The 27,944-nt window shown below is 52.7% G+C and overlaps 1 protein-coding gene across 3 annotated transcripts; it reads left to right on the top strand.

Moving 5' to 3' along the window:
- Positions 1-861: 861 nt before the first annotated feature.
- On the top strand, positions 862-27,183 carry LOC115914939 (H(+)/Cl(-) exchange transporter 5). 3 transcript variants are annotated; one of them, XM_030967825.1, is made up of 13 exons: positions 862-916; positions 10,719-10,868; positions 16,342-16,493; positions 17,531-17,630; positions 18,961-19,145; positions 19,612-19,734; positions 20,169-20,375; positions 20,660-20,740; positions 21,955-22,497; positions 23,096-23,282; positions 24,402-24,800; positions 26,298-26,514; positions 26,814-27,183. In XM_030967825.1, exons 2-13 carry the CDS (start codon positions 10,736-10,738, stop codon positions 26,902-26,904), a joined length of 2,418 nt encoding a protein of 805 aa, XP_030823685.1. In that variant the 5' UTR covers positions 862-916; positions 10,719-10,735; the 3' UTR covers positions 26,905-27,183. The 3 variants fall into 3 exon arrangements, with proteins under 3 accessions (XP_030823685.1, XP_030823686.1, XP_030823684.1); XM_030967826.1 differs by lacking the exon at positions 862-916 and adding an exon at positions 1,355-1,542; XM_030967824.1 differs by lacking the exon at positions 862-916 and adding an exon at positions 8,517-8,585.
- Positions 27,184-27,944: the final 761 nt, after the last annotated feature.

The following is a 27,944-nucleotide window of genomic DNA, read 5'->3' as shown; positions in this document are numbered from 1 at the left end:
TTCATGGGAAGGGCTGCCCAGCCCTGGCACAGCTGCCCAGGGCAGTGGTGGAGTGCCCATCCCCGGAGGGGTTAAACAGCCCTTGCGATGTGGCACGTGGGACATGGGCTAGTGGTGGCCTCGGCAGTCCTGGGATCTTGGAGAACTTTTCCAACACCCAAAATTCCATGGATCTGTGATCACTCTAGGGCTTCGTGCTCCTCTGGGTGGTCTCCCAGGAGGAACCGGCCACGTTTCCAGACCCGGAGGAGAAACCAGCGGCTTTTGAGGCAGCCGCGGGGTAACGGAGCTCCGGGAGGCTCCTGCCCGGGCCTCTGCCGCCCTCTGGTGACCCCGGCACGGACACGGGGACACGGAGGTGCCGCTGGGGCACCGGGACACAGGGCGGGACAAGGAGGGGGCATCACTGCTGGGGGTCTCTTCTGGGGAGGCCAGGGACGGTCAAAGATGGGGGGATCAGCGATGGAGGTCAGTGATGGGTCAGTGATGGAGGGTCAGCGATGGAGGGTCAGCAGCAATGGGGGGGTCAGTGATGGGCAATCTCTGCTGGGGGACCGAGGGTGGGGCTGAACAGCGACGGGGGTCCGAGGTCCGGGGCGAGCGGTGGGAGGTAGCGGGCAGGGCGGGGCAGGGCAGGGGCAGGGACAGAGCAGGACAAGGACGAGGACGGGGCCGGGGACCGTCCCACTGTCCCCGCCGTGCAGAAGGAGACGCTGCCGCTTTAAGAGCGCGGTGCCCTCACCCAAGATGGCGGCGGCGCGCTCCGCCCGTGTTCGAAGGCGCCTGCGGAGGCGTGGTCTCGACAGGCCACGCCCACGGCTAGCCCCGCCCCTTCCGCCCGTCCCGCCGGAGGAGCCGCCGGAGGGGCCGCGGGCGCCGGGCCCGGGACGGGCCAGGCCGGAGGGACCGGGCCGAGGTACGGGAACAGGGCCGGGGCAGGGCCAGCGGGGGCTCAGAGGGCGGCAGCGCGTCCTCTGCCCTTCGCCCCGGTGGGGAGGAACGCGGCCGCCGCACCGGGAGCTTTGCCGGAGGCGGTGGTAGAAGCTCGGGGCAGTGACGGGACCCGGGGCTTGCGGATCCCCGCGTCGGGCAGGGACGTGCCCGTGGCTGGCAGGAGTCAGTGACTTCCAGCTGCCGGGGGGCAGGGTTGGCGGGCTGGGGTACTGGGCAGGAATTGTTCCCTGGCAGGGTGTGCAGGCCCTGGCACAGGTGCCCAGAGCAGCTGGGGCTGCCCCTGGATCCCTGGCAGTGCCCAAGGCCAGGCTGGACACTGGGGCTGGGAGCAGCCTGGGACAGTGGCAGGTGTCCCTGCCATGGCAGGGAGTGGGAGATGGGCTTTGAGGTCGCTCCCATCCCAAGCCCTTCTGTGGCTCTGTGAGCCCCCTGTGTGAAGTGCCAGCAGCCCCCCTGTGCCAGGTGCGGGCTCAGCCTGGGGTGGGCCCTGTGTCCTGGCCGGGCTTCCTTGCCTGAAACCCTCTTTGTCAACCAGCAGCTTCAGGAGGTGCCAGAGTGACGGCAGGATCAGCTGATCCTTGGCAGAAGGTACTGACACAGCTTGTTGGATGGATAAATGACCCTCTGGAATGGTTGCTGACCTCTCCGTGGGGAATGCCGGTGCTGGGGGCAGAGAATGGGGTGGGACAGCACAGGGATGGGATTCCCTCCTGTCTGTCCCTGCTGCAGTGCACGGAGTGGAGCTGGTGTCCCTCTGGGTCTGTTTGGGTGCTCATGGAGGACTCATGTCTGGAGAAACCTCCAAGAATAGAGAGGGTGAGAAACAGAGCAGCTGGAATTTGGGAATCCTGTGATACTCTGTGTTCCCAGCCTCTGGGTGCTGCGAGCTTTGCCTTGTCCAGGCTTTACAGCCTTCCTTAATTTTGGATCTTGTTCCTCAAGTTTTTGCAGCCAGAATGAAATGAATGATTCAACTTTTTGCATCTGTTCAGAGCAGGTGTTTATGGAATGCACACTTTGGAGTTTTCCAGGCATTGGTGGTTCTGTTCCAGGCTCAGGAGTCCATGGGACAGGACTGGGAGCCCCTGGGAGGCTGTGGGGACATGGCTGGCAGACACTACTGCTCTTCTGACTCCCGTTATTCCCACAAGGACTGAAAACCAGGATTGCTTTTGTTTTCACGGCTGCATGGGTGGTGCTTGTGTAGAATAGAAAATTGTTTTTACTTCTTTGGGATGCAGCAGCCAAATCATCCTCTGGCTGTGCTGAGCTGCCCCCTTGGGAATGGCCCCCACCCTGTGCACGGGCAGGGAATGGGCTGGGGAGTGTGACCTCACACTTGGCTGCACCAAAATATCTTTTGAGATTTGAATTTGTGCTCCTGTACCTTGCATGTACCTTCACCGCCCCTGTCCCAAAATCCCAGATAATTTCTTTCCCTCTGTCACAGTCCCTCATTTTCTTCTTCCCTCCTTGTTGTGCAAGGTGGCACCAGCTGTGTCTCCAGCTGGATGTGGCTGCCAGTAAAGGAAGGCAAGTTGGCCCCAAATTTCTCACCTGGAGCATGTTCACACAGAGTTCATCCACACAGTACCCCACGTCCCTTGGGTGTTCTGGGAGCTGGCCAGGATGTCTGCAGCCCCAGGCTGCCCAGGCAGGTGAGGGCTGGCACTGACTGACCTTGCCATGGTCTGGTCACGGACTCATCCAGCAGGTTTGTCCAGCAGCTTGGATTTGGGTGTGAGTGCAGAGGTGACAGCATGGGTGGGAATGGTTCTGTGCATCAGGCCTTTAATTGTTTCCTCTGGGATAACAACCCCCTCCTGTTGCTGCAGCACAGCCTCACAGCAGGTGTTTGTGAGGGACTGTGAGCCCTGGTTTTATAGGTCATGGAATGCTTTGGTTTGGAAGGGATCTTAAAGTCCATCCAGTCCCACCCCCTGCCAGGGACAGGGGCTCCAGGCTGCTCCCAGCCCCAGTGTCCAACCTGGCCTTGGGCACTGCCAGGGATCCAGGGGCAGCCCCAGCTGCTCTGGGCACCTGTGCCAGGGCCTGCCCACCCTCACAGGGAAGAATTTCTTCCCTGTATCCCACATATCCCCCCTGTGCTCTGGCAGTTTAGGCCACCATTCCTTGCTCTCTGTGGATGGATATGTGTTTTAGTTGGAAAAAGGATGCTGTAAGCCTCCCTGGAGTTTGGGGAGAGGAGCAAGCCTAGCTGAGCACTTTGGTCTGACAGAGCCACTGGTGGCGTTTTGGGGCGGGATATTTCCATCATATCCCTGATTTTCTTCTTAATAGTCCCTTTTCCTCTTCATGGCTTTTCCTCCGGAATACTTGGACCCAAAATGTCCCAGTTTGTGCTGTTGCCGGGTGGAAGGTGAGGTTGGAATGTGTGTCCTGCTTTGGGAGGAGGTTGGAACCATCCCTGGAAATTCAATGAGCCTGGAGAGTGGCTCCAGTGCTGCGCTGGCTCTGTGCTATTGTGCCAGCCTGTTCTGCCTCAGTGCAGTGGGGTTCAGAGCTGCTGGGCTGTGATCCAGCACTTCCAAAGGGCTGCCTTTATTCATTCCTTCTTCAGGAACTTCTGTTTGTTTCTTAACCATCGGCAAGGAAGGAGAGTTTATAGTTCAGGTCAGGGAGGTGCCTGTGAGTGGAATGAGATCCTGTGGTTTGATAAAAACATATAAAATCATCTCCATGGTGTGTGCTGAGCAGCTGGGATGGATTTTGTGGAGAGGGAGGGCTTGGAATTGTACCTGGTGTGCTCAGCTCTCGCTGTGTAATTCCCACTGCAGCTGGCAGCAGCTCCGGGTCAGCCACGTGGCTCCCCGGGGGCTCAGCAGCAGCCCCAGCCTGGGCTCTGGCTCTCTTCCCCTTCCCCTCACCTCAGGGAGGCTTTCCCAGCCTGTTCTCTCCTAGGATTTTGTGCAAGCTGGGTGTTCAGTCTACTCTATGCACCTGAAAATCCCCTGTTAAACCTGTTGTAGCCCATATTTCGGTATGGTGGGGTTTTGTACCTTGCTGAGCAAGAGGCAGAGCCTAGTTCTATCTGCATGAGTCTGGACCTGGTTCCATGTGGTGCTGTTCGGATTTTGGGGTGTGCTGAGAAGTGTCTCCTGAAAAGAACACCAAAAGGGGAAAGTGTTCTGCTGGAAGAGATCCAGTGTTCACAAAGCATGGAATGACAGATTTCTGGCTGGGACTCGATGCAAGTGTGACACTAAACTGGACTATAAAATATCATTGAAAATATCTGTTGAAGTTTTGCTTTTGTAACCGTGGTAGTCCTTAAAACAATTAAAGGAGAAAGAAAAATGGGAAAAAAGAGGTGATTTTTGAGGTGAGATGGTATTTTAACAGTGGTTATTTGGCTTTTTTCTGTCTGGCACAGTTTTGGGCATCAGCTTTCTCTGTTAGATCTGTAACAGCAGATCTTTTATCCTTTTGAATTCCAGGAGAATAACTAAACATAGCAGATATGGGAAGAATGGGATAAGTGTAAGGCATGTGATCCAAAGGTGTAGATCCTCTGTGCTGGTGAATGGACAGTGTGTGAGTTCAGCAGAGACATTTATAACCTGGAAAGTGGAAATGAGCTTACAAAACACTACAGAACAAATGCACAAACCAGTAACTTACTTATTTGGGAAGTAGAGAATTCTCTTATTGCACAGAGAAGCTGTGGCTGCCCCATCCCTGGAAGCGTCCAAGGCCAGGTTGGACAGAGCTTGGAGTAACCTGGGATAGTGGAAGGTGTCCCTGCCCATGGCAGGAGATGAACTTTCAGGTCACTTCCCACCGCAATCATTCTGGAATTCCATGATTCTAGCTACTAACATCTCATTTGCACCCAGGCCATTTTCCAGTTGCTTTTGTGGCAGATGTGCTGGGGCTCTTTTCACACTCTGCTGTGCACTGGGATGAATCGGTGGGGCTGCAGCCTCGGGACCCTGTCCCAGCTGCTCCCCGGTGCAGACCAGCCCTGTTAGCTCAGGCTGCTGCCCCCTGGTCTGTGTGGGTCACACTTGGGGCTGGGTGAGCGGTGCTGGGCCGTGGGCAGGGTGTGCTGGGCCAGGCTGCCCACGGGCACCTGCTCCTCATCCCTTACCAGCCACACAGGGGGATCCTCCCACACGGAGCTGTGACACCGTCCTGGATTCCCAAAGAGCCTAGGAATGGCAGAGAAGCTGTTATTGTGTTTGAGTATGGAAACTGCTGTAAACAACTTTGTTTACAGCAACTTGGTTGTTGTAACTCAATGATACAACTTACTTTAAAAGTTTTTTGACAAATCACACAAAACAAAAGCAGTAGTTGACAGTAGTTCTATCCAATCGCTATAAGCACACGTGGTTTCAATGAAAACAATGCTTGCTTATTTCAAATACAATACCTGTTTGTAAGCCTTAAAACACAATACCCACAGCTCCATTATTAAACTTAAAACTTCCTAATAGCTTGCTAAATATACTTTTCTGCAACTTAAACAATTATTCTAGACAAATGTTAATACACAAACCATTGTTCTATTTGTCCTTACTGTTCTACTTCTTACATAATTTTTCTGCTGACCTATCTCATAGCTACTGCTTAACTCTAATCACAGTTCTGCTGTCTCTGAGGCCTGCCTTTTGCAGCTTTCCCAAAATCCTTTAATTTTATAAATTCTCACAGTATGCTGGGCAAACAGGGTGATCCTCCCACACGGAGCTGTGACACCATCGTGGATTCCCAAAGAGGCTAGGAATGGCAAAGAAGCTGTTATTGTGTTTGAGTATGGAAACTGCTGTAAACAACTGGATTTCGTCTGGAAAATACAGTTTAGAGTCCAGTAGCAACCTCCCCTCAACTGGTCACAAACTACCTGTAAATTTGGTCCTGGGCATTTTCATGTTGAGCTGCTTTTAGTCAGAACATTAAGCAAAAAGGAAAGGAAGCTGGCAGTAGTTGTGAGGAAACTCCTGGGAAGAGGTGGCTGAGCAGAGATTGTGGCTTTTTGAGTGAGAGCTAAAATGGTAAAGATGGAAAGTTTAGGAGGAAAAAAAAGAGGTTTTGTGGTGAAACTAATGGATGGGGCAGATAACTGTGAATAAGTAATCAAGATGTGTTCTTGATTCTGAGTTGTGATGTACCAGTGCTCCCAGCTCAGCTGGATTAGTGTTAAACAGAGTTTATTTTGGCTTTTGAGGACTGGTGCTGATTCTGAACAGGGCTGGCAGTGTCTTCAGGCACATCTGTGCACTCACCTCGGTCTGTACCTGCTGCTGGAGCAGTTGCTGGGATGGTGTTGGGATGGATGTGTTGCTGTTTGCCTCTGTTTGAGTATTCCAGTGTCCTGGGCTGAGGGACGGAGCTCTGTGGAATGGTGGATTGTTCCAGAAGAGGTGGTCCTGGTGTGGATGGAAGGATGAGGGCTCTGTGTGCCTGTGCATCCCGGGATGGCAGCGAATCCCACAACACCCTGTGAGCCCGGCTGCCTGGGAAACCCAAACTGCCACAGGATTCATGTGCTGCTCTCTGCTGTGACTGCTGATGTATGACAGCCCCGTTACCTTGCTGGAGGGATGTCAGAGCAGAGCCTGCAATATTGGCTCCCAGGGCCTTTGAGGGTGTGTGTCAGAGAACAGCAAAAGAGCCCCAAACAAGCCCTAAAACAATGCAAGTCTTTGTGTTCAGCCTGTGTTGGTAGAATTCCCAGTTTCTCTCAAACCTATTGTTCGGGCTGGCGTGGCTGGACAGCCCTGGCCAGCACAGGCAGCATTCCCGGGATGTGTTTGCCTGTGCTGGAGCAGCCTCCGAGGGCAGGAGGCTGCCTGGGGAGGTCAGCCTCGTGCCAGGGCCAGCTCTGTGCCCCTGGGACAGCAGGGACAGCTTCTCCAGGATCCTGCTCCTGCCCTGGCGCGAGGCTGGGGCAGCACCGGCGTCCTCTGCGTCACCCCGGGAATGGAGCTGTGAGAATCCTGGAATGGGTTGGGCTGGATGAGACCTTGAAGACCATCTATTGCATGGACAGGGACACCTTCCACAATCTCAGGGTGCTCCAAGCCCTGTTCAACCTGGCCTTGAATATTCCAGGGATGGGGCTGCCACAGCTTCTCTGGGCAGCTTGTGCCAGGGCCACTCCACTGTTACAGGGAGGAATTCCTTCCCAGTATCTAACCCTGTCCTCTGCAGGGGTGAAACCATTCCCCCTTGTCCTGTCACTCCAGGCCCTTGGAAATTTGGTGTAGTTTCCTCTCTACCAAATGTGGGACCATTTGTGGTCGCTTCATACAGCACAGGGAATTGGAGGAGAGTATGGCTTGGAAAATAACATTGTCTTGGGAACTGCCTGAGGCAAATCACTGCCTCTTTTGTCACAGCATGGGGACACAGGGCTGGCCCCTCCCTGGGGTATTGATTTGGCAGCACAACTGTGCACCAGGCTTCTCAGTTCAGCTCCTCCTGCAGAGGGTTCCATGTCTTGAGGGCTGGAATACAGCAAAATCCAAACCAGCTCTCTCAGTTCACACATAAGTGCAGTTTCACCCTCATGGAGTCCCTTCCTCTGTTTAGGATGGGAAATGTGGGGATTTTTTAGTGTTGGTGGAAGCCTGTAGAGTGATGATGTTGCCCAGAGACGTTGTGGACTCCCTGTCCCTGGAAGTGTCCAAGGCCAGGTTGGATGGAGCTTGGAGCAACCTGGAATAATGGAAGGTGTCCCTGCCCATGGTAGAAGTGGGATGAGCTTTAAGGTCCCTTCCAACCCAAGCCATTCTAGGACTATGAAAGCCTGGCTCTGCTGGCTCCCAGCCAGGCACCAGGAGCATTGACCCAACAGCCAAATGCTACTTTTTTTTTCTCCTTTCTTGTTATATTCAGTTAAAATTGGCTTATTCTGCAGTTTTTTCCTAGTTTATACACCAGTGGTCTGGTACCTGGGGGAAGGGATGTGCCTGAGAACCACGTGGGGCTGGCAAGGAAGGAAAGCCCTGAGCTGTCAAAGCTCAGCTTAGATTTGCTGATCTTTAAAGGAGCCCCAGTCTCGTGATGCAGGTTTTGGTTTCCCAGTGAACAGCCACTAGGTGGTAAGCTGCTCCTTCCCACAGCAGGAGTGGCTCCTTGGGACTGCTGCCTGCTGCTGGCAGGGTGCTCCTGGTGTGATTTCCGTGTGGTGCTGCTGGAGCTGGGGTCGAGCCTCTCCTCTGACAAGGAGGAAAAAATGCTATGGGAGCTTTTTCCATGCTGTGACCGGGAAACCCTCCAGCCTGTGTGCTGGAAGGGCCGCTGTGAGTGTGGGGTGCTGGAGTTCTGCAGTGCCGGTCCCGTCCCCTGCTGCCATGGTGGTACAGCGAGACTGAGGGAGCCCATCTGGGTGACACCCAGCCTGGAGCTAGGAGAAAACCTTGGAATGCTTGGGTTTTGGATTGGAAATGGCAGCAAGGCTCCGGCTTCCTGCTGCCAGCGCTGTCACTGAGTCACTTCCAGGCGGTGGCCTGGGGACCCTGCCGGGTTCTGCTTTGCTGCTTCCCTTTCTCTGACTGCCACGGGGAGCACCAGGATGAGTAGAAGGGCAGAGGAGCTGGATGGCAGCAGCTGGAGGAGGAGGATGGTGTCACATGGGCGCTGGGGACACTGGCAGTCCTGGGGTATGTGCGAGTGCTCCGGGGGTTCTGGCAGTGCCAGGGCCTGTGCAAAGAGGCAGCTGTTGCCCGATGGAGAACTGGGGTAAATGAACAACCAGATAAGCATGAAAATGGGCTAATTTTTATTTAACTTTATTCCTTGTGCCTGGGAAAGCATCTGTAGAGGGAGTGTTTTGGTAAGAAAAAGCGTCTTAAACGTCTTGTCTCGATCTGACAGGAGAAGTGAGCAGGGAATTACCCTCCTGTGTGTCCTTCTTGTGCTGCCAAGCATTCTCTGGGCTCTGCTGTGGCTGGAAGGTGCTGTGTTTGCTGCTGTGCTTTTGGGTTTTAAAGCTGTCAATGAGAACCAGCTCAGGGAGGGATTGAGGGGAGCAGGAGGTGCTGCTGCTCTGCCTGTGCTGCAGGAACTGCTGATTTCTCTGCAAACCAGAGAGCTTTAGATAGAATATTAGGGAGAAATTCTTCCCTGTGAGGGTGGGCAGGCCCTGGCAGAGGGTGCCCAGAGCAGCTGTGGCTGCCCCTGGATCCCTGGAAGTGTCCAAGGCTGGGTTGGATGGGGCTTGGAGCAGCCTGGGACAGTGGAAGGGTGTCCCTGCCCATGGCAAGGGGTAGAGTGGGATGGACTTCAAGATCCCTCTCACCCCAGCCATTCTGGGATTGTATAAATACAGAGATATTTTAGCCCCATTTCCCACATATTTACACCCACCGAGCCTTATTGGAAAATATCTGTAAAACCATGTTATGCTGCAACGAGCCCTGAGACACACAAGCACAGTTCCCTTAATTCTCTGCCAGGCTGACTGGGCCATTCCTGCCTCCCAGGCTGGGAGCTGGATCTTCTGTGCTCCCTGGAAGCAGTTTACTGGAAGAGCATCACAGCACTTGAGTGCCATTGAATTATTTTCATTGTTAAGCTGGCAAATAACTTTGAATTCCTGGGTTTCTCCTGCCCTTGGCTCTCTGGACCACACTGTCTGTGTGCTCTCAGGGTGTGCAGCTGCTCGTGTGCCTTCCCAAGCACCCAGCTCCCCTTGTCTCCCCCCTTGCCAGGATCTTCTGTGGCTGTTTAGTGAGAAAACATGGTGTAAAAGTTAAGGAACATGGTGTTCCACAGTGTGAGGCTCAGCAGAGAGCACCCTGTGCGCTGCCAAGGCTTTTTGTGTGTGCTGTGATGGCCTCTTCTGTGTAACAGGAAGTGTTTTCTGCAGAGTGTGTAACTCAGCCTCTTGGGAAGTGCTGGCTGGTGTTTTCCCTTCCTGGAACAGGCCTGAGCTATGTAATTGGTTTCTCTCTTAATTCTCTGGAAGAAAATCAGTGTTTGCAAGAGCAAAGTGCACATGGCCAGCAGTGAGTCCAGGCGGGCAACCTGGCCTGGGTCAAGAACGGTGCGGCCGGTAGGACCAGGACAGCCTCAAGCTGTGCCAGGGGAGGTTCAGATTGGGCACCAGGAGGAATTTCTTCACAGGAAAGCTTGCTAACATGGGAAGGGGCTGCCCAAGGAAGTTTGGAGTCCCCATCCCTGGAGGTGTCCAAGGAAGGCCTGGAGGTGGCACTCGGTGCTCTGGGATGGGGACAGGGTGGGGGTTTGGCAGTTTGGATTCGATGGTCTTGGAGGTCCTTTCCAACTGGAACCATTCTGTGGTTCTGTCTTCTCATGGAAATGCAAAGATTCCCATTTCCATGTGGCAAGAGCTGTTTTCGAGGCTCATATCTGACTTTTCACCCCCTATTTAGTTTATTATTATGTTTTCAGAGCTCGTGCTTTTGTACTTCCTCTGCTGTCCTGGAAAAGAGGAGGAAAGACAATGGATCTCTTGTCATGGTGTGGCATGGGCAGCTCCTTGAGATTGGTGGGGTCCAATAAAAAAAAATTGTTGCAAACCTGTTGAGAGCACATGTGGAGATTATTTAATAATGATTGAATAATTATTATTATTATAATAATATATGGAGTGGCTCTTGCCCTGGCTAACACTGGAATTCCAGCCTGAACTTCAGGTGACATCACTGCATCCAGCCTTCCCATGGGAAGAGCAGTGCAGCCTCTGGGTCTCCAGGGTCAAGTGTCAGTCCAGTTGGGTGTGAAAATGAGTTTTCCTGCTTGTGCTCTAAAAAGCTTCCCTTTGCTGGCAGGTTTGGAAGCTCTGGCCATGGATCAGAAGGGCTTTCGTCGGGGGAGCTTCCAGAGTGCCACCAGTGATGAGGATATGCTGGAAATAGCTGGAGCATCCATGGATTTCTCCATGGCCGACGATGACCCGCCACTCGACAGGGAGATGGGAGGTAACACCCACAAGCTCTCCTCTTTCTGTTGTTCCAGATGGCTTTGGATAGGATTTAATGGGAATATTTGCTGTGTGGGTCCTGCTGGCCTCTGCCCAGGATGGCTCTGGTGTTTCCTGGCACCAGGGTGAAGAGTTTGCAGGATTCCGTGTTGGGTTGTGTCCCTGTCTGTGTGGCTCCTGGGCTGTGACATGGAGCATATCCTCTGGCTCCAGGAGAATCCTTCCTGGAGTTTTCCAAAGTAGCTGCTGTGGAGAAGAGCTGGCAGTGGCAGGAGGGAGGGATGTGAGTGCCATGAAATTGCAGCACTCAGCCATTCCTGAGGGTTGTGATATGAGCACAGACTGTCCCCTCCCTTCCTTTCTTGCTTATCTGTAATTTTGGAGGTTTTCTGTGGTGGAGAGAATCTCTCTGTGCGGCAGCACAGAGGATTTGGTGCTTCCCATGCCACCCCTTGTCTGGCCAGAGGATCTGCTCCTCCTCCTGGAGTCAGAGCAGTGAAATTCATGGAGAAGGGGTGAATCCACATGGATATGCTGAACTCTAAGGGGTGCTTCCCCTGGCTCTCTCTGTTGACAAGTGCTCAGGTCCTCAGGGGAGGGTGACACTGAAGTAAAAGAGGAAACTTTAAAGGGGGAAGGGCTTCTTGCCCAAATGCCAGTTTCAGTTCTCCCTGTGAACTTCCCCTGCTGACTTCAGATGTTTGCTGGCAGATGTTGGGGTGCCAGTGTGAAACCTGAAGCTCTGGGGGCCCGCCTGGGAGGGGGTGGCCGAGGTTCTCTCCTCCATTCAGAGGAAGACTCAAAAGTGTTCCAGTGGTGGAAGGTCTCCTTTTCTCGGTGGCATTTTAAAAGGTTTTTTCTCCTTGAGTTTTAAAGGCAAGAATCGAGGCAGGTGGTGACAGGGATTGGTTTGAGCTAAGAGAGGGAAGACTGAGGTTAGGTTAAGAAGAAATTGTTCCCTGTGGGGGTGGGCAGGCCATGGCACAGGGTACCCAGAGCGGCTGTGGCTGTCCCTGGATCCCTGGAAGTGTCCAAGGCCAGGTTGGACACTGGGATTTGGAGCAGCCTGGGACAGTGGAAGGTGTCTCTTCCCCTGGCAGAGGTGGAATGAGATGAACTTTAAGTCCCTTCCAACTCAAAGCTGTCTGTGACTCCATAATCAGAGGTCTGAGTGCCCAGTTTACCCTCAATGATTCCCTGGTGCTTATAAGCACAAACAGGATTTAGCAGCGAGTTATTCTCCATCTCAAATTAAAAATTAAATTAAAATTGAAGTGGGAGCCTTGAGCTGGCTCATCTACCCTGCTTTCTTCACCCGCCTTCCTCCTTGACCTCACACAGAACCCGGGAGCTTTTATCAGGGAGACCAAAGTCAATGTGGGGAGTGTGCAGAGTTTCAGCCTCCCAGACAATGCTTGAATGACAAGTTATCACCAGCAAATTGGAGCCCGAGGAACTTAATCACCAGCCCCTTTGAGCTCTGTGTGCACTGAATAAAGGTGAGATAAAGGCTGCTGTGTGTTGGGAGAGCTTTTGAAGTCTGACTGTGCCCAGAGGACAAAAGAAAATTCAGTGCCTGCCTGCTGGAAAGACAGGGAGCAAAGAGCGTTCCCGGGAGTTATTAAGTAAGGAAAATGTCAGCTGGGTGGGAAAAGAAAGGGGTTTGTCTGTCAGTACACAGTGACTGACCCACCACTGTCAGGAGACTGTTGATAAATGTGCTTTCCTGTCCTGCATCGTGACTTGGGGCAGAGCTCTGGGAAAGGGCTGCAGAGCAGGGAGTGTCCCGTGTGGGAGGTGGTGAGCAGAGTGCTCGTGTCTGGGTGTCCCTCCATGGTTAAGGTTTGGGTTTGGTGGATCCTTGGGGCTGGGCTGTTGGGTGAAGCAGAACTGGCACTTGGGTTGGGATAATGGCAGGAACAGATCCAGCCGGCGGGGGGGGGAATGGATGGAGAGCAGCTCTGAGGAGAAGGACTTGGGGCTGTTGGTGGATCAGAAGCTCAACTTGCCCTGACCATGATGCTGGAAACCCCCTGTGCCCTGGGCTGATCGTGCAGCGTGGGCAGCAGGGGAGGGGGGATTCTGCCCTGCTCAGGTGAGACCCCACCTGCAGGGCTGCCCCAGCCCTGGGGCCCAGCGCAGGGAGGAGCTGGAGCTGCGGGAGTGGGTCCAGAGATGTCCCCTGGTGGCTGCAGGGCTGGCTCTGGTGACAGTGTCCCCGGCCGTTGCAGGGGCTGGCCCTGGTGACAGTGTCCCCCCGGTGACAGTGTCCCCTTGGTGACAGTGTCCCCGGCCGTTGCAGGGGCTGGCCCTGGTGACAGTGTCCCCCTGGTGACGGTGTCCCCCCGGTGACAGTGTCCCCCCGGTGACAGTGTCCCCTTGGTGACAGTGTCCCCGGCAGTTGCAGGGGCTGGCCCTGGTGACAGTGTCCCCCTGGTGACAGTGTCCCCCCGGTGACAGTGTCCCCGGCCGTTGCAGGGGCTGGCCCTGGTGACGGTGCCGCTGACGCCAGGGGCGGGGCAGGGGCGGGGAGGGTCCCAGCAGCGCTGCGGGATCGCCAGGAGGAGCCTGGAGGAGGAGGAGGAGGAGGATGCACGGAGTGCCGCTCTGAGCCCCGGGAATGTCCCCCTGCACCCGGCCACAGCACGGACAGAGCCCCGGAGCTGCTCCTGCGGGATGGGCAGTGGCTGAGCCGGGGTGAGGAGGAGAAGGAGATGTGAGCCGTGGGAATGTGTCCCTGTGTCCGTGCGCGCCGTGGGGCAGCAGAGCCAGGCGGAGGGTGGTGGAGCAGGCTGGGTGGGCTGTGGGATTTCTGCTCTGTAATGCTTGTTTGTTCACTGTCCCTGTGAACCCCCCGCATTTCTGGGATTTGCTGGAGCAGGGAAGCAGCCACTGGAGCTCTCCAGGTGCTGTGGCTGTCCCCTTGGCACGGGCAGGACAGGCAGCAAATGCTGTGGCTTTGTGGGGTGGCACATGGCACAGCCTGGAACTTCACCAGGTGCAGCCTGGTTTTCCTGAGCTCAGCAGGGTCTGAAGTGGAGCATTAATTAACCCCTTCTGAGGAGTGATCAGAACGTTGAGAAATCTCTGTTTGAAATGAGCTGTGACAGGGTCACTTTTCACTCACTGTCTCTGATTTGGAGATGTGGATGTTACAAACAGGGAGATCTGTGCAATCATCTTGGATGTGTTTTGGCTCATCATGGAGCTGATTCCTCCTTTATTCCTATCTGGGAATCCTAGGATCCTTGATTTGCAGCAAGCTGAGGCAGGAAATAAGATCTTTATAAATATTTATGGTTGTCAGCCATTTCATAGTTCTGGATTACCCCTGAAAAAAAATATAAAGATGTTTTCTCAGTATCATCTGTCAAATGAACAATTGTCTGTGGCTGGAGACCTCGGGATTCTCCTTTGGGAATAAAAATCCTGGTGCTGTAGGAGGGCAGGCTGGGCTGAGCGGGGATCCTGGAGAGCAGGATCAGGCTCCAACCTGCACCTGCTTGGTCTGGAGTGGGATCAGCCCATCCCATCTGCCCCTGGGCTCACTGGGGCTGTGGATGGGATCACAGGGGCTGTGCCTGAGGGCTCCTGCAGGTGCCATCAGGGTCTTGCTGGGGGTACCAGGACTTGCAGCCCCTCTGTCATTGCAGCTCTGTGCTTGCTTTGTGCCTCGGGGTCTGGTTCCTGGTGCTCCAGGGCAAGCTTTGGGCTGGGAGAGTGTTCGCAGGACAGCTCAAAGTCACTGGTCTGGGCAGTCATTCCAGGAGAGTGAGCATGGAATGTGCCTGATCTCATCTTCTTGTGGAAAATGCTTCTCAGGGTGTTCTATTAGCTTGGTTAACTCTCCTTCATGAATACTTTTCTTGAGGACAGCTGTATCTTTTATCTTTAGAAAAGATTCAGTAGATAGGGAAAAAAAAAAAAAAAGAGGGAATAGCCAGAGAGAGCCTGCAGCACAGAGTCAGGGATGATTGGGGGGCTTCTGGGAGATGGGTCATTCCTGTGGGAGCAAACCCAGCTCCTGCTCTGGGCTGCAGCTGGGACTTGTTCAGGTGACCAGCATGGGGCCTCTGCTTGTTCTCTGAATACCTGTGCCACGTGGCTCTCATGTCCTTGGAGCAGCACCAGCCAGGTGGCAGGAGGAGTTCCAGGCACTTCAGTGTTCCATGTTCTCCCCTTGCTCATGTTGTTGTCAGGATGGTTTATTCCAGGAGGTTCTGATCCATCAGATTTAGAGAGAAGCATTTAGGGTTTCCTGCAGGGATGTTTCAGTGGGGAAATCTCTGGAAGCCTTGATACTAATTTTGCATTTCCAAGCTTCTGGTCTCAAAAATGCTGTTAAAACCAGGGATTCCTCACGGAAAATGTGCCTCATTTCCCTCCCAGTGCAGTTGGGTCTCACAGCCTGTGCACTCAGCATTTGGAAGAGCTCTGCAGAGCTCCATCTTTTCGTTTTTGTCCCAGGTGAAGCAAGGAGCTGTTTTAAGTGGGTTATTTTGTGGTGGCTGTCAGTTCTGTACATGACTCATCTTGTTTTCCTGCAGCTGTGGCAATCTGGGAGATGGGCTTGGGAAGACTTCACAGCTCTTTTCCCTTCCTGCTTCAGATGATGGGGCAGAGGGCAGCTCTTTGAATTCTTTATTTTCCCCATCTGGAGACACCTTTGCCCCCGTGATATCTGCAAGCTAAATATGCTCAAGTATCAACCATTATCCTTCTGTCTGGGAGTTTTAATCCTCCTCTTCCCCCCACCTTCCAGTTTTGACTGGATTTTGGTTTTTGCTCTTCTGTTTTCCCCTCTGAATGACTGCAAAAACTCAGTGTCTTCCAGAACCAGAATTTGGGGAATGTACACCCAACCTAAGCATTGTTTTCCATGGGCTGGAACAGGTTAGACAGGAGGCCCAGTTGTTTGGCTGAGTTCTCACCTGAGGGAAGCTGCAAGTTCCAGTTTGGTGTTTTCCCAAGCCCCCATTTGGTACCACTTTCTGCTTTCCAGGCCCCATTGGATGCTTTGTTTTCCCTGTTTCCCTGCTCCCATCATGCCTTCCTGCCCATCCTGCTCTCATCCTTGCCAGATCTGCCTGGGATACCCTTCAGCTCTGTTGGAAGTCCTAAATATTCCTTTTCTCCTCTCCCATCTGCTTGCCTCAGATGGCAAAATATCCTTATGGCAAGTCCTAGATTTGGGGAAAAGGCACCATCTAGATGCTGATGGTGATTTACTTTGCTCTGAACAGTCATTTCTAAGAGCAACCCCATCTCCAGGTGATCTGTTGAACCTGGGGAGGGTGTCCCTGGCACAGATCACCTGGAAACATGTGCCCGTGGTATTCAGCTCAGGAAACACCTCAGTAGCTCTTTATTTCCATTGAAATCTGTGGTTTTCCTCCTAAATGACTTTTGGTTTTTTATAAAAAGAGGAAAAACTAAGAAATGCTCAATTTTCCCCCTTCCTCCCCCACCAGGCTTCTCCTCATATAATGGAGGAGGGATGAACGGCACGAGCACCATGATGGATTTCCTGGAGGAGCCTCTGCCTGGCGTGGGCACCTACGAGGATTTTAACACCATAGACTGGGTGCGAGAGAAGTCCAGGGATCGAGACAGGCACAGGGAGGTAAAAACTCCTCCTCCTCCTCCTCCTTGCTGGCTCTGAGTGCAGGACAATTCATGTGTGACTCTTGCTGGGGTAGGGGGGCTCTTCTTGGAGACCCCTGGGATGGAGGGATTGCTCTTAGGGTGGGAGCTGAGACTTCAGTTTGAGGAAAAGGAGCACTAAATCCAACATGTCGCAGGTTTTTGGTTGCTGCTTCTCTTTTGAAGGCTTTGATTGATCCAAATGGGGGTTTGGAGAGCAGAACCAGTCTGGTTTACTGCTCGCACATTTGCACTGGTGAATGGTGCTCTTTCTATGGGAATATTTTTGTTTGAGAAGACTGAGTTCAATTCTTCCAGAATTCCTTCCCAGGACTACAGCACTCTGCAATCAAAGGAATGTGCTCAGAGTGCAAGGGGGGCTTTAGCTGAAACACCCATGTCCCCAGGCTGCTCCTGCCTTGCTTTGTCACAGGGATGCTGAGCTGGAACGTTTCTCTTGGGAGAGGCAGCTGGGCACACAATGGCTGTTCTGTCACCCTTTGTCTGCCTGTCAAGAGCAGTGAGACTGACAGGCCTCAGCCATCCTGGGCATCTGGGACAGGGCTGAGTCCCACTTCCCAGTGCCACCAGTGCCCAGTTCCCAGGTGGACCATTCCTCTCTGCTGGCATTAAATCTGTGACCCCAATCTCTGTCCGTATCGTTCGGACTCTGGCACAGGTGCCCACAGAAGCTGTGGCTGCCCCATCCTTGCAAGTGTTCCAGGCCAGGTTGGATGGAGCTTGGGATAGTGGAAGGTGTCCCTGCCCATGACAGGGGGTGGTACAGGCTGATCTTTAAGGTCCCTTTTGACTCAACCCGTTCTGGGATTCCATGATCCTTGATCCTCCTGCCCACACCCAGAGCTGCAGCAGCTGTAGGAGCAGCCACTGTCAGGTGCTTTTTCTTTCCCTCCTCAAAGCAGAGTCACAGTGTCACCAAATAGTTTTAGAGCATTTACGCCACAGTGGATCAGAATCCTCACAGGTTTTGGTTTTTTTCTGCAAACCCTTTCCCAGATCACCAACAGAAGCAAAGAGTCCACCTGGGCCCTGCTGCACAGCGTGAGCGACGCCTTCTCTGGCTGGCTGCTGATGCTCCTTATTGGTTTGTTGGCAGGTGAGAGCAAACCTCCAGGTAAAACTAATTCCTGCACTGCAGCATCAGGATCCATTCCTCCCCAAGCCCTGGCAGGTCCTTGGAGCAGCAGGATTTTGGAGTAAGGGCTTGTGCTGACACCAAGGACTCTGCTGCTGCCTTGTAAATTCACAGGGAATTATTTAAGTGCTTTGAGCCTATGTTTGTGCAAAACCAAAATACAAAACTGGGGCTGAGAGATGTCCTGGACACTGCTCTGGGTCTGCTGCTGGCATAGAACTCTGAAATGAATAAAAAACATTCATTAAAGTAGAGCTGATTGAAACACTGGGAATGTCTGTGCTGAATGCTCCTCATGGGTACTGAAAGGGTTAATTTTAGGGGCTGCCGGCAAGTTTCTTATTTTTTGGGTTTTTTCTGTCTATACTTTGATATGAAAAGGGAGAGGTGTTTGGAAATCAGGTGTCTTTCAGAATTCAGCTGTCTGAGACCTCTTATATTACTTAGAACCAAACCTTGGCCCAGGGCAGCGGGAATAAATCACTTGGATACAAATCTTCCTGATAGGAAGCAGCAAGCATCTGTCACGAGGGATGGAGTGAAATCTTGTGTTAATGTTTACCCAGGAAGGCTGCTGGCCAGTTGGTCATTAACTGGGGGATTTGCTGCATGTTTATTGCAGCCTCTGGAGCTTGTGCTGCCACTTGTTTCTGTGGATTAGAGGTCCCTGGCCTCTGCCTTGTTGTGGGGGTTCTGAGATTGGAGGAATTATTAACAAAAGTGACTTGAAGATTCCTCTTAAAACCTGACTTCTGTTCTGTGCTGGCTCCACTTGCCTTGTTTTACTTGGCACAGTTGTAACTTTCCCCTCCTTTATTTTTCTTTTTTTAAATTAGGGTTGGAAATGTTTTCTCCAAATTCAGAGTTATTCCTGTCACAGTGTTGCTGTTGTTGGTACAGCTCCTGGATCCTGGTGACACATTTTGTCTGAGTCCCCCAGGAATGTGGGACATCCCTCTCTGCCCTCCCACTGCTGTGCTGTATTTAACAAACAGTTATTGAGAAGAATTAATTGCTGGTGATGCAGGGCAGGGTTTGGACACAGTCAACCTTTGAAACATCATCAGCCACGCTCTGTTTCCTGACTTGCTCTTTTCAATATATTGCAATTTTTCAAAACTAGGCAAATCCTCTCATTTAGCTCTCCATAGAATAAAAGTGAGTTGTAGGCAGAAATACCACACTGCTCTATGTGTTGGGAGGCGAGTCCAAAATTGGTGGGGCAGACTGTGACCTTCAGGTGTTTGAGTCTGCTCATTAAATTATTTTGGTTTTTTTCCCTTTAAACCAGGTTCCTTAGCAGGTCTGATTGACATCTCTGCCCACTGGATGACAGATCTGAAGGAAGGAGTGTGTTTGGCAGGGTTCTGGTTCAACCATGAGCACTGCTGCTGGAAATCCAACACCACATTCACCGACAGGGACAAGTGTCCTGAGTGGAAGAGCTGGTCCCAACTGATCCTTGGCCATGGAGAGGTGATGGGTGCCTGGAACTGCTTTTGGTGCTGAATTCCCTGTTTGCCCAGCCTGTATAGCATCCCTGGGGTGATGGGGATGCCAGGAGTCCAAGCTCTGGGTGGTTCAGTGGTTTATTGTTGGGGCCCTAAAGGGGTGTCAATAAACAGGTTATGTGGGTGTTGTCCTTGGAGAGGATGTGGGGAGGCAAAACACTGCCACATTTACAGGTGCAGTGTGCCACTGCTGTGTCCAGGATGTGCTGTTAGAGGGTATTTTGCCCATGAATGTTCTGGGAGAATGCCATGGTTGATAACCCAGAAAATGGAACCTGGCCTTGAAACCTCAGACTTAGGGCAGGTCCCTCCATTTTTAGCTGATAACTCTGTGTGGTGTCCTGCTGATTCCCTGTGCTCGCTTCAGTGCCCAGGTCTGATGTGGTTTCAGTTGAAACCATCTGATTTTGCCTATTTCCTCTGTGTTTCAGGGGGCCTTTGCATATATCCTCAACTACTTAATGTATGTTATCTGGGCCTTGATGTTCTCCCTCCTTGCTGTGCTCCTGGTGAAGGGCTTTGCTCCCTATGCCTGTGGCTCAGGGATCCCAGAGGTGAGTGAGAATGAGAGTGGGTTGTTTTTCAGGCGGGGTAGGGATCCACCACCCAAAATTTACACATCCATGTTATGGAATAATAGATTCCACTTTAGGTGATGGCTTCATACATAGGTGTTTTTCCAAGCTGTTTGAAACATGTCTAATATTAAGTCTCCGTGCAGTCCCTTGGAAAATCAGATGTTCCAGCATTGCTGCGGGAGGGACTGCTCAGGTGCTCCTCCAGCAGGGATAGTGGCCCTCAGGGAAGGACTCAGATAGCTGCTCCTGCCTTTGCCTGGAGAGATATTTTTGTGGACTCTCACTTTTGATAGCTCAGGGGAACTCTTGTAAGCTGTAGGAAAGGGCAGGACTGGGAACGTCCAGTAAATCAGGAGCTCTGACCAGGGCTTGAATGAAAGCCTGTAGAGCTTTGTGTGCTTGACTTCCAGATCAAAACTATCTTAAGTGGTTTCATCATTAGAGGCTACCTGGGCAAGTGGACGCTGGTCATCAAAACCATCACCCTGGTGCTGGCCGTGTCCTCGGGGCTGAGCCTGGGCAAGGAGGGGCCCCTGGTCCACGTGGCCTGCTGCTGTGGGAACATCCTGTGCCACCTCTTCACCAAGTACCGCAAGAACGAGGCCAAGCGCAGGGAGGTGCGTGGGGACACCAGTCTGGGGAGGGCAGCTGGGCCTGGGGCTCTGGGGCTGAGGGTAAGTGGTTCTGTTTTGGGTTAAATGGTCCTGTCATGATAACTGATTTTTTTGGAGCTCCTTCTTAGGGAATTGGCTCACTCCACCTTTTCCCTGCTACCTTAAAGCAGGTCAGACCTAGCTGACTGTGCTGTAGATAAACATTGTACAAACTTAAGTGAAGACAAACCAGAAAAGGGGGTGGTTGGGAGGGCTGAGGAGTCTGAGTGCCTCTGTCTGTCCCTCAGGTGCTGTCAGCAGCTGCTGCCGCCGGTGTGTCTGTGGCTTTTGGAGCTCCTATTGGAGGAGTGCTCTTCAGCCTGGAGGAGGTAACCTTGGAATGCTGTGAGTTAGAAACACAGCCCGTGGAGAAATTCCTCTTGATGTCCAACCTGACCCTCCCCTGGCACAGCCTGAGGCCATTTTCCCTTGTCCATTCTCCTGACAGCTGTGTCCCAGGGTACCTGGGTGTTGCAGCAGATCTCTTGTTAGAGGTAGAAATGAGCCAAGACACAGACTCTCATTTAACAACATGAAAAGGGTTCCAGTTTATTATTCTTTATAGCTTAGCCATCCTGAGTGACTACAGCAAACTCCTGCTGTTGGCTTCTCTGACAGACTCTGACTGCTGGCTATTTCCTGCTGGAAGATGACTGCAAGTATTTCCTTGCTGCCTCTGACCACAGGCTTTTACCTGTTTCAGCTATGACTGCAGGCTCCAACAGCAGGCTCTGAGTCTATCAGACCCAGACTGATCTCACAGCAGATCTTTGGCAGCAGCTCTCTTCCTTGTTCCTTCTTCCTCAGGGCTCCTCTACCTCTGCAAGGTCTTCTCCCTTAAGATCCTCTTCGTCCAGGCTCTCCCTGACTGGCCAACCCACCCGTTTTATCACACTTATCTTTATTACTCACAGCTGCAGCCCATTAAGGGCAGGGCTGTTCTTCTTCTTCTTTGGTAATTAGTACTACTGTGATTTATCAGGGGCAAGGTCACTTGTAATCTCTTCTACACCTACAGGTGGGAACAAGCTTCTCTGGTTTATCAATCCTCTTTTCTTCCCAAGGACCACCTAATCCTTAATCTGTTGATCTGGATGTGAAAGGACCATTGCTGTTTAGCTCAGGAGAGTACCAGAATGGATTTCAGAGGAGGGCTGGGATGGATTTCAGAGGAAGGCAGGGATGGATTTGCTCAGCTGAGCAATAGTTGGTGGCAGTGATGGCAGGCACTGCTGTTTGGTACTTTGGACCTTGCAGAGCTACAGAATTCTCTCAATTCAGCTCATGGCTGATGTGTGACAGGTTTTATTACCCAAGTGAGTCGCTCCAGGGATCACAGAGGACACATGCACGTGCTGCAAGCCAGGGCCCATCCCACTCACTGAAGTCCTCATTGAACTGGAGCTCCAGAGCAAGCCTGGGGTGCTTGGCTGGAGAGCAGGGAATGAGCCAGTGCTCATGGATCTTTGTCCTGGCTTTACTCCCTGCAGTGGGGTCATGCTAAGTGTTCAAGTGACCAAATGTGCTTCATTCTCCTCTTCAGGTGAGTTACTACTTCCCTCTGAAGACCCTCTGGCGTTCCTTCTTTGCCGCACTGGTGGCTGCCTTCACCCTGCGCTCCATCAACCCCTTCGGCAACAGCCGCCTCGTGCTCTTCTACGTGGAGTTCCACATGCCATGGCATCTGCTGGAGCTGGTGCCCTTCATCCTGCTGGGAATATTTGGTGGGCTCTGGGGAGCTTTCTTCATCCGCAGCAACATTGCCTGGTGCAGGCGGCGCAAGACGACGCGTCTGGGCAAGTACCCCGTTCTGGAGGTGATCGTGGTGACGGCCATCACGGCCATCCTGGCCTTCCCCAACGAGTACACCAGGATGAGCACCAGCGAGCTGATCTCGGAGCTCTTCAATGACTGTGGGATTTTGGACTCGTCCAAGCTCTGCGAGTACGTGAACGATTTCAACAGCACCAAGGGGGACGATCTGCCCGACCGCGCCGCTGGCCCCGGCGTGTACACGGCCATGTGGCAGCTGGCACTGGCCCTCATCATGAAGGTCTTCATCACAATCTTCACCTTTGGCATGAAGGTGAGGGTTTCCTGGAAAGGAGCTCATGATCTTCCCGTGCTCTTCAGGACCCTTAAAGTTTTATTTCCTCTCTAACCAGACATGTGTTCCCCCAAGCTCTGTCAGAAGGGGACAGACTGCAGTTGTTTGTCCTGCTGCTTGGACCTGAGGGCAGTAGAAACCTTCCAGTCTGACTGTGGGCACCAAATGCAGTCACAAAACTGGTGCCTCAGGGTTCCACATCCCATTTTCCAGACACAGAATGCTCCTAAATTGTTCTGCCTCAAGCTTTTTTGATAAATATGTGATTTAGATGAAAGAGCTAATTGCAAAGCAATCAGTGTCTTAATTTGTTAATGTATAGTTGGAGCTGTTCCTTGCTCAGAGGGTTTGGAAGTTGTTTGGTGCAGCCTCTGGAGCTGCAGGTGTAGTTCCCAGGTGTGAGCTGATGGACAGTTTTTATGTCCCTGCTCATTGCAGGGGGGTTGGACTAGATGACTTTTCAAATGTCCCTTCCAGCTCAGCTCCAGCAAAGCCTCTGCCTCACTCTGGTTTGAGGTTCCACCACTCCTCTGTGCAGTCCCTGGGCTCTGCTGCTCACTGCCCCGTGTTCCCACAGGTGCCCTCGGGGCTCTTCATCCCCAGCATGGCCGTGGGGGCCATCGCGGGCCGGCTGCTGGGGGTGGCCGTGGAGCAGCTGGCCTTCTACCACCATGACTGGGCCATCTTCAGCGGCTGGTGCAGCCCGGGCGCCGACTGCATCACCCCCGGCCTCTACGCCATGGTGGGCGCCGCCGCCTGTCTGGGTAAGCTGGGGCTGGGCCGTGGTGGCCGTGTGGAGAGGTGCTGTGGTGGGGGAATGGTTGGACTCCCTGATCTTAGAGGTTATCCCTGCCTTAATCATTGAACCACAGAATGGTTTGGGCTGGGAGGGACCTTAAAGACAATCTCCGTCCACCCTGTAGTGATTCCCTGGCTGAAGAGCTGTGGTTGTGACTGACCATCAGAGCTGGTGTCACCTCAGGAATCCCAGGAAACTGTAATAGAGCATGCCATGTGTTTCTCACCCTGGTGGTGTTGTTTTGCCATCTCCAGCCCAGTGCTGGGCACAGCAGCTGCAGTGGGGAGCTCCTGAGTTGGGGCCAGAACAGTTGAGGCTGCCCAGGGACTTGAATTTTCCTGTGGGGTTTTAATTCATTTTACTTCCTGTTCTGGCCTTAAATCTCGTGATGCAATTCTGCTTTTAAGTGCTCTGTTTTTCGGTAACGCTTCTTCCTCTTGGCTGACTTGGAGAGACTGGGTGCATGTGACTGAACTTCACTTTCACAATTCCCAGTCCCCTCATCCGTGGAATAGTACAGGAGTCCTAGTGGACTACTTTATCAGGACAAACTCTCCTCTAAAAACATGCCACCAAACCCCATCTTTGGCCTTTTTAGAGAGGATACACCTTGTTTGAGCAGCCCAATCTAGTGGGAGGTATCCTTGCCCGTGACAGGGGTTGGAATGAGATAGACTTCAAGGTTCCTTCAAACCCAGACCCTTGTGGGATTGTTTGCATGTAATTGATGGAAGATAAATATACTTCAACTTCATTAATGTTTCTGTTTACTGCTGGGCAGCACTGAAGGGTCTGTGCCCCTTTGGGGAATGGATATTGGAACAAAACTCCTGTAAAATATTTGGGAGTAGTTTTGGGACTTGAATCTCAAACGTGTAATTCAAGCATGCCAAGACAAAACCCTGCAGAGACCTGAGCTCCATGTCAGGACGTGGTGCTGTGGCAGGACAGAGGCTTTGGTGCTGTTCTGATTGTGTTTGGTGCTGCTGAGCGGGGCAGTCCAGCCGTGCTGGCACCACCCTTCTCTAGAGGCGGGGCTGGTGTGACCCAGTGCCAGGGTGACTGAGCTGTGCTGTGTTGGCAGGGGGGGTGACCCGGATGACCGTGTCGCTGGTGGTCATCATGTTCGAGCTCACCGGGGGGCTGGAGTACATCGTGCCCCTGATGGCAGCAGCCATGACCAGCAAGTGGGTGGCCGACGCCATCGGCCGCGAGGGGATCTACGACGCCCACATCCGCCTGAACGGGTACCCCTTCCTGGAGGCCAAGGAGGAGTTCTCGCACAAGACACGGGCCATGGACGTGATGCGGCCGCGCAAGAGCGACCCTCCGCTGACGGTCATCACGCAGGACACCATGACCGTGGAGGACGTGGAGACCATCGTCACCAGCACCACCTACAGCGGCTACCCCGTGGTGGTGTCCCGGGCATCCCAGCGCCTGGTGGGGTTTGTCCTCAGGAGAGACCTCATCATTTCCATCGGTGAGGGGTGGCACTGCCCAGGTGAAGGTGCTGTCATTAATGCCACTGTCACTGACCTGGAGAGGTCACACACTCCTGGTGCTGGTGGCTGGGCCAGCTGGTGCATCCCTGAGCAGTGTGGGTGGGCTCTGCTTGCCTTGGATGGGAAGGACAGGGTGGCTTGTCACAGGATCACAGCATCATTTACGTTGGAAAAGCCCTCCAGGATCATTGAGTCCAACTCGTGTCAGATCCCCACCTTGTCCCCAGCCCAGAGCACAGAGTGCCACATCCAGGCCTTCCCTGGACACCTCCAAGGATAGGGACTCAAGCTCCCTGGACAGCCTCTTCCAATGTTAGCAAGCTTTCTTGGGAAGGAATTCCTGCTAATGTCCAACCTGAACCTCCCCTGGCACAGTCTGAGGCTGTGTCCTCTTGCCCTGTCACTGCTTGCCTGGGACGATATGGAATAAAATAGGGGAACAAGTGCATCAGGATATTATGTGCATTGCCTGCCTTCTGTGGTACCAGCATGAGTTTCTGCACTTGGGTTCCTTGGAATCTCCAGGGATTCATTAACAGTGGTCCTGTCCCCAAGCTGTGCACAGTGATGCACAGGATGGGATTTGGGTTTTCATGATCAAATATTCCAAATATTCTGAAGTATTCTGAATATCCAGCCTGGTGTTTGGGCTGCCGAACCTGGCCCTTCCCAGGAGGCCTTGGAAGGCTGATGTCAGATTGCAGTGTGGCAGGTACCCTCAGTACCTGTGTGTGCACTGCTGTGACGGTCTGGGGGATGGCCAGTACTTGACTTGTTTTCCATTCCTGACCCTCATGACGTCCATAGAGCTGGTGCCAGTCGTTGAGTGCTTAAAAATCGTCCTTTAACTGCTCTGCATGGGACCCAAATCAGTGACTCATAAAAGTACAAAGCATTTTATTTACCTCCTCTAAAAACTGGGGAATTAAAAGGTCTCCAGAGCTTGTATTTACCTGGCCAGAGTACAATGAGATGCACCAGCCTTGGCTTTGGGCAAAGCTGATGTGCTGATCCTGCAGTGGAAATTTGGAGATCTTGGAGGTTCTCCCAGGTAATGAATGACAGGACAAAACCTGAAGTTGTGCCCAGGTGAGGTTTAGGTTGGATATTGGGGAAAGTATTTTCATGGAAAGGGTTGCCCAGTCCTGGCAGAGGCTGCCCTGGAGTCACCATCCCTGGAAGTGTTCAAAAAAATGTGTGGCACTTGAGGACATGGGTTAGTGGTGACCATGGTGGTGGTGCTGGTTGACAGTTAACCTTGATGGTCTTAAGGATCTTATCCAACCTTAATGATTTCATGGTTCACTTAGAAGAAAGGCTGGAAACCCATCACACCCTCCTTGGGTGGGAACAGCTCTGGCAAAGGGAAGGAAAGGACTTCTAAGGCCATTAAATGTGAGCTGAGGAACGGGAATGCTCTTCTGTTTGGGAAAGGAAAAGAGTGCTGATACTGATTCAAATATTTCTCTTTGCAGAAAACGCCCGGAAGAAGCAGGATGGGATCGTGAGCACCTCAATTATTTGTTTCACGGACTACTGTCCCCCCCTGCCTCCGAGCTCCCCGTCTGTGCTGAAGCTCAGGAGCATCCTGGACCTCAGTCCCTTCACGGTGACAGACGAGACGCCCATGGAGATCGTGGTGGACATTTTCCGCAAGCTGGGATTGCGCCAGTGCCTGGTCACTCACAACGGGTAGGAGCCCTGGGGCCTGGGGCCAGAACCCCCTCTGCTCCCAGGACAAAGGGGACTGGGATCCAGCCCAGCTCCAAGACCTGTCCAACCTGGCCCAGGACACTTGCAGGGATGGGGCAGTCGCAGCTGCTCTGGGAGCCTGTGTCAGTGTTTTACCACCCTCAAAGGGTGCAGTACTTTCTCTGGGGTGTCACTTTGAATCCCAAAAGACTCTTCAGCACCTGCAAGGGGCTCAAGTGGCCCTGCCAGGGCCCGTTCTGGCAGTGTGGGTGCGTTAAAAGTGTTTTTTCATTTTCCAGGAAGCTGCTGGGGATCATTACCAAAAAGGATGTACTAAAGCACATTGCACAAATGGCCAACCAGGACCCCGATTCCATCCTCTTCAACTAGAGGCAGACTGTAGGGATTGTGTGTCCCACATACCTGGAACTTTCTAGCCCATCCTGGGTAGACTTTCCTATTTTTATTGAGACCATGGAACTGTTTCCAGCGTTTTCCTCCATGGAGCTGAAGAAGATATTTTTTTTCTACCAGATAACGAATTGCACTACGGAATCTGTGGAACATGATCTTCTTTTTAGAAGAAAAAAAAGAGACTTTATTTACGTTGCTTTTGTGAAGTTGCGTTGGAAAGATTCCATGAAGGAGTAAAAGCAAAATGTTAGAGAATTGTATTTCCTCCTCTTCTTTTGTTGGAACTGCTGTTACAAATGTGGGGAGGAAAAGCCAAGGTGTTTGTGCACTTCCAGAGGCGTGGAAGGAGCAGGATGGTTTTGCACACAGTATTCAGGTGGTGGCAAAGGGACAGGGCTGGGCTCAGGGTGGTGTATTCCCAGTTGTCCCCTTGGGAAAAATCACAACCTTGGGAAGCCAAAATAGGGGAGAGAAAAATAAAATTTAGATGGCTGAGGCTGCTTGGCTGAAAGAAGGAAAAAAACCCAGCAAACCAACCCCCTCCCCCCCAATCAGATCTCCTTAAAATGGGGCCCAGTTTCTGATTGGGAAGATGCTGGTTTTGATTAATTAGTGAATATATTAATTACTCTGCCACTGCCTTGTCAGAAGAACCCCAAGGAGGAGATAGGAAGAGTTCACAGGTGTCTTCCCATCCTGCTGCCTTTCTCTGATCCATTCCCAAGGATTCCTTCTCTTTGATTTCCCTTGAGCACTGAAATCCCAGAGGCTGAGTCCTAAATCCCTGCCCTTCCCCAAACGCGGTGGTGTTGGATGTGGCACAGGTGGCTCCTCCTCACCCTGTCCCACTGCAGAGCCCGGTGCCTGGGGCACAGATGCTGTTCCCTGCTCCCTCCTGTCCCTGGATTCCCAGCAGGGAATTCCCAGGTCTCCTTTGGCCAACAGCTATGCAAGAAACCCTTCCTACCACAGCCTCCTGTGCTCAGTCCCTGTCCCAGCGCTGACCAAATGATTTT

The sequence above is a fragment of the Camarhynchus parvulus genome, chromosome 4A, assembly GCF_901933205.1.
Source record: "Camarhynchus parvulus chromosome 4A, STF_HiC, whole genome shotgun sequence".
In the NCBI taxonomy this organism is placed as follows: Eukaryota; Metazoa; Chordata; class Aves; order Passeriformes; family Thraupidae; genus Camarhynchus; species Camarhynchus parvulus.
The sequence above is the reverse complement of the archived record's forward strand: the minus strand, read 5'-3'. Positions and strand labels throughout refer to the sequence as shown.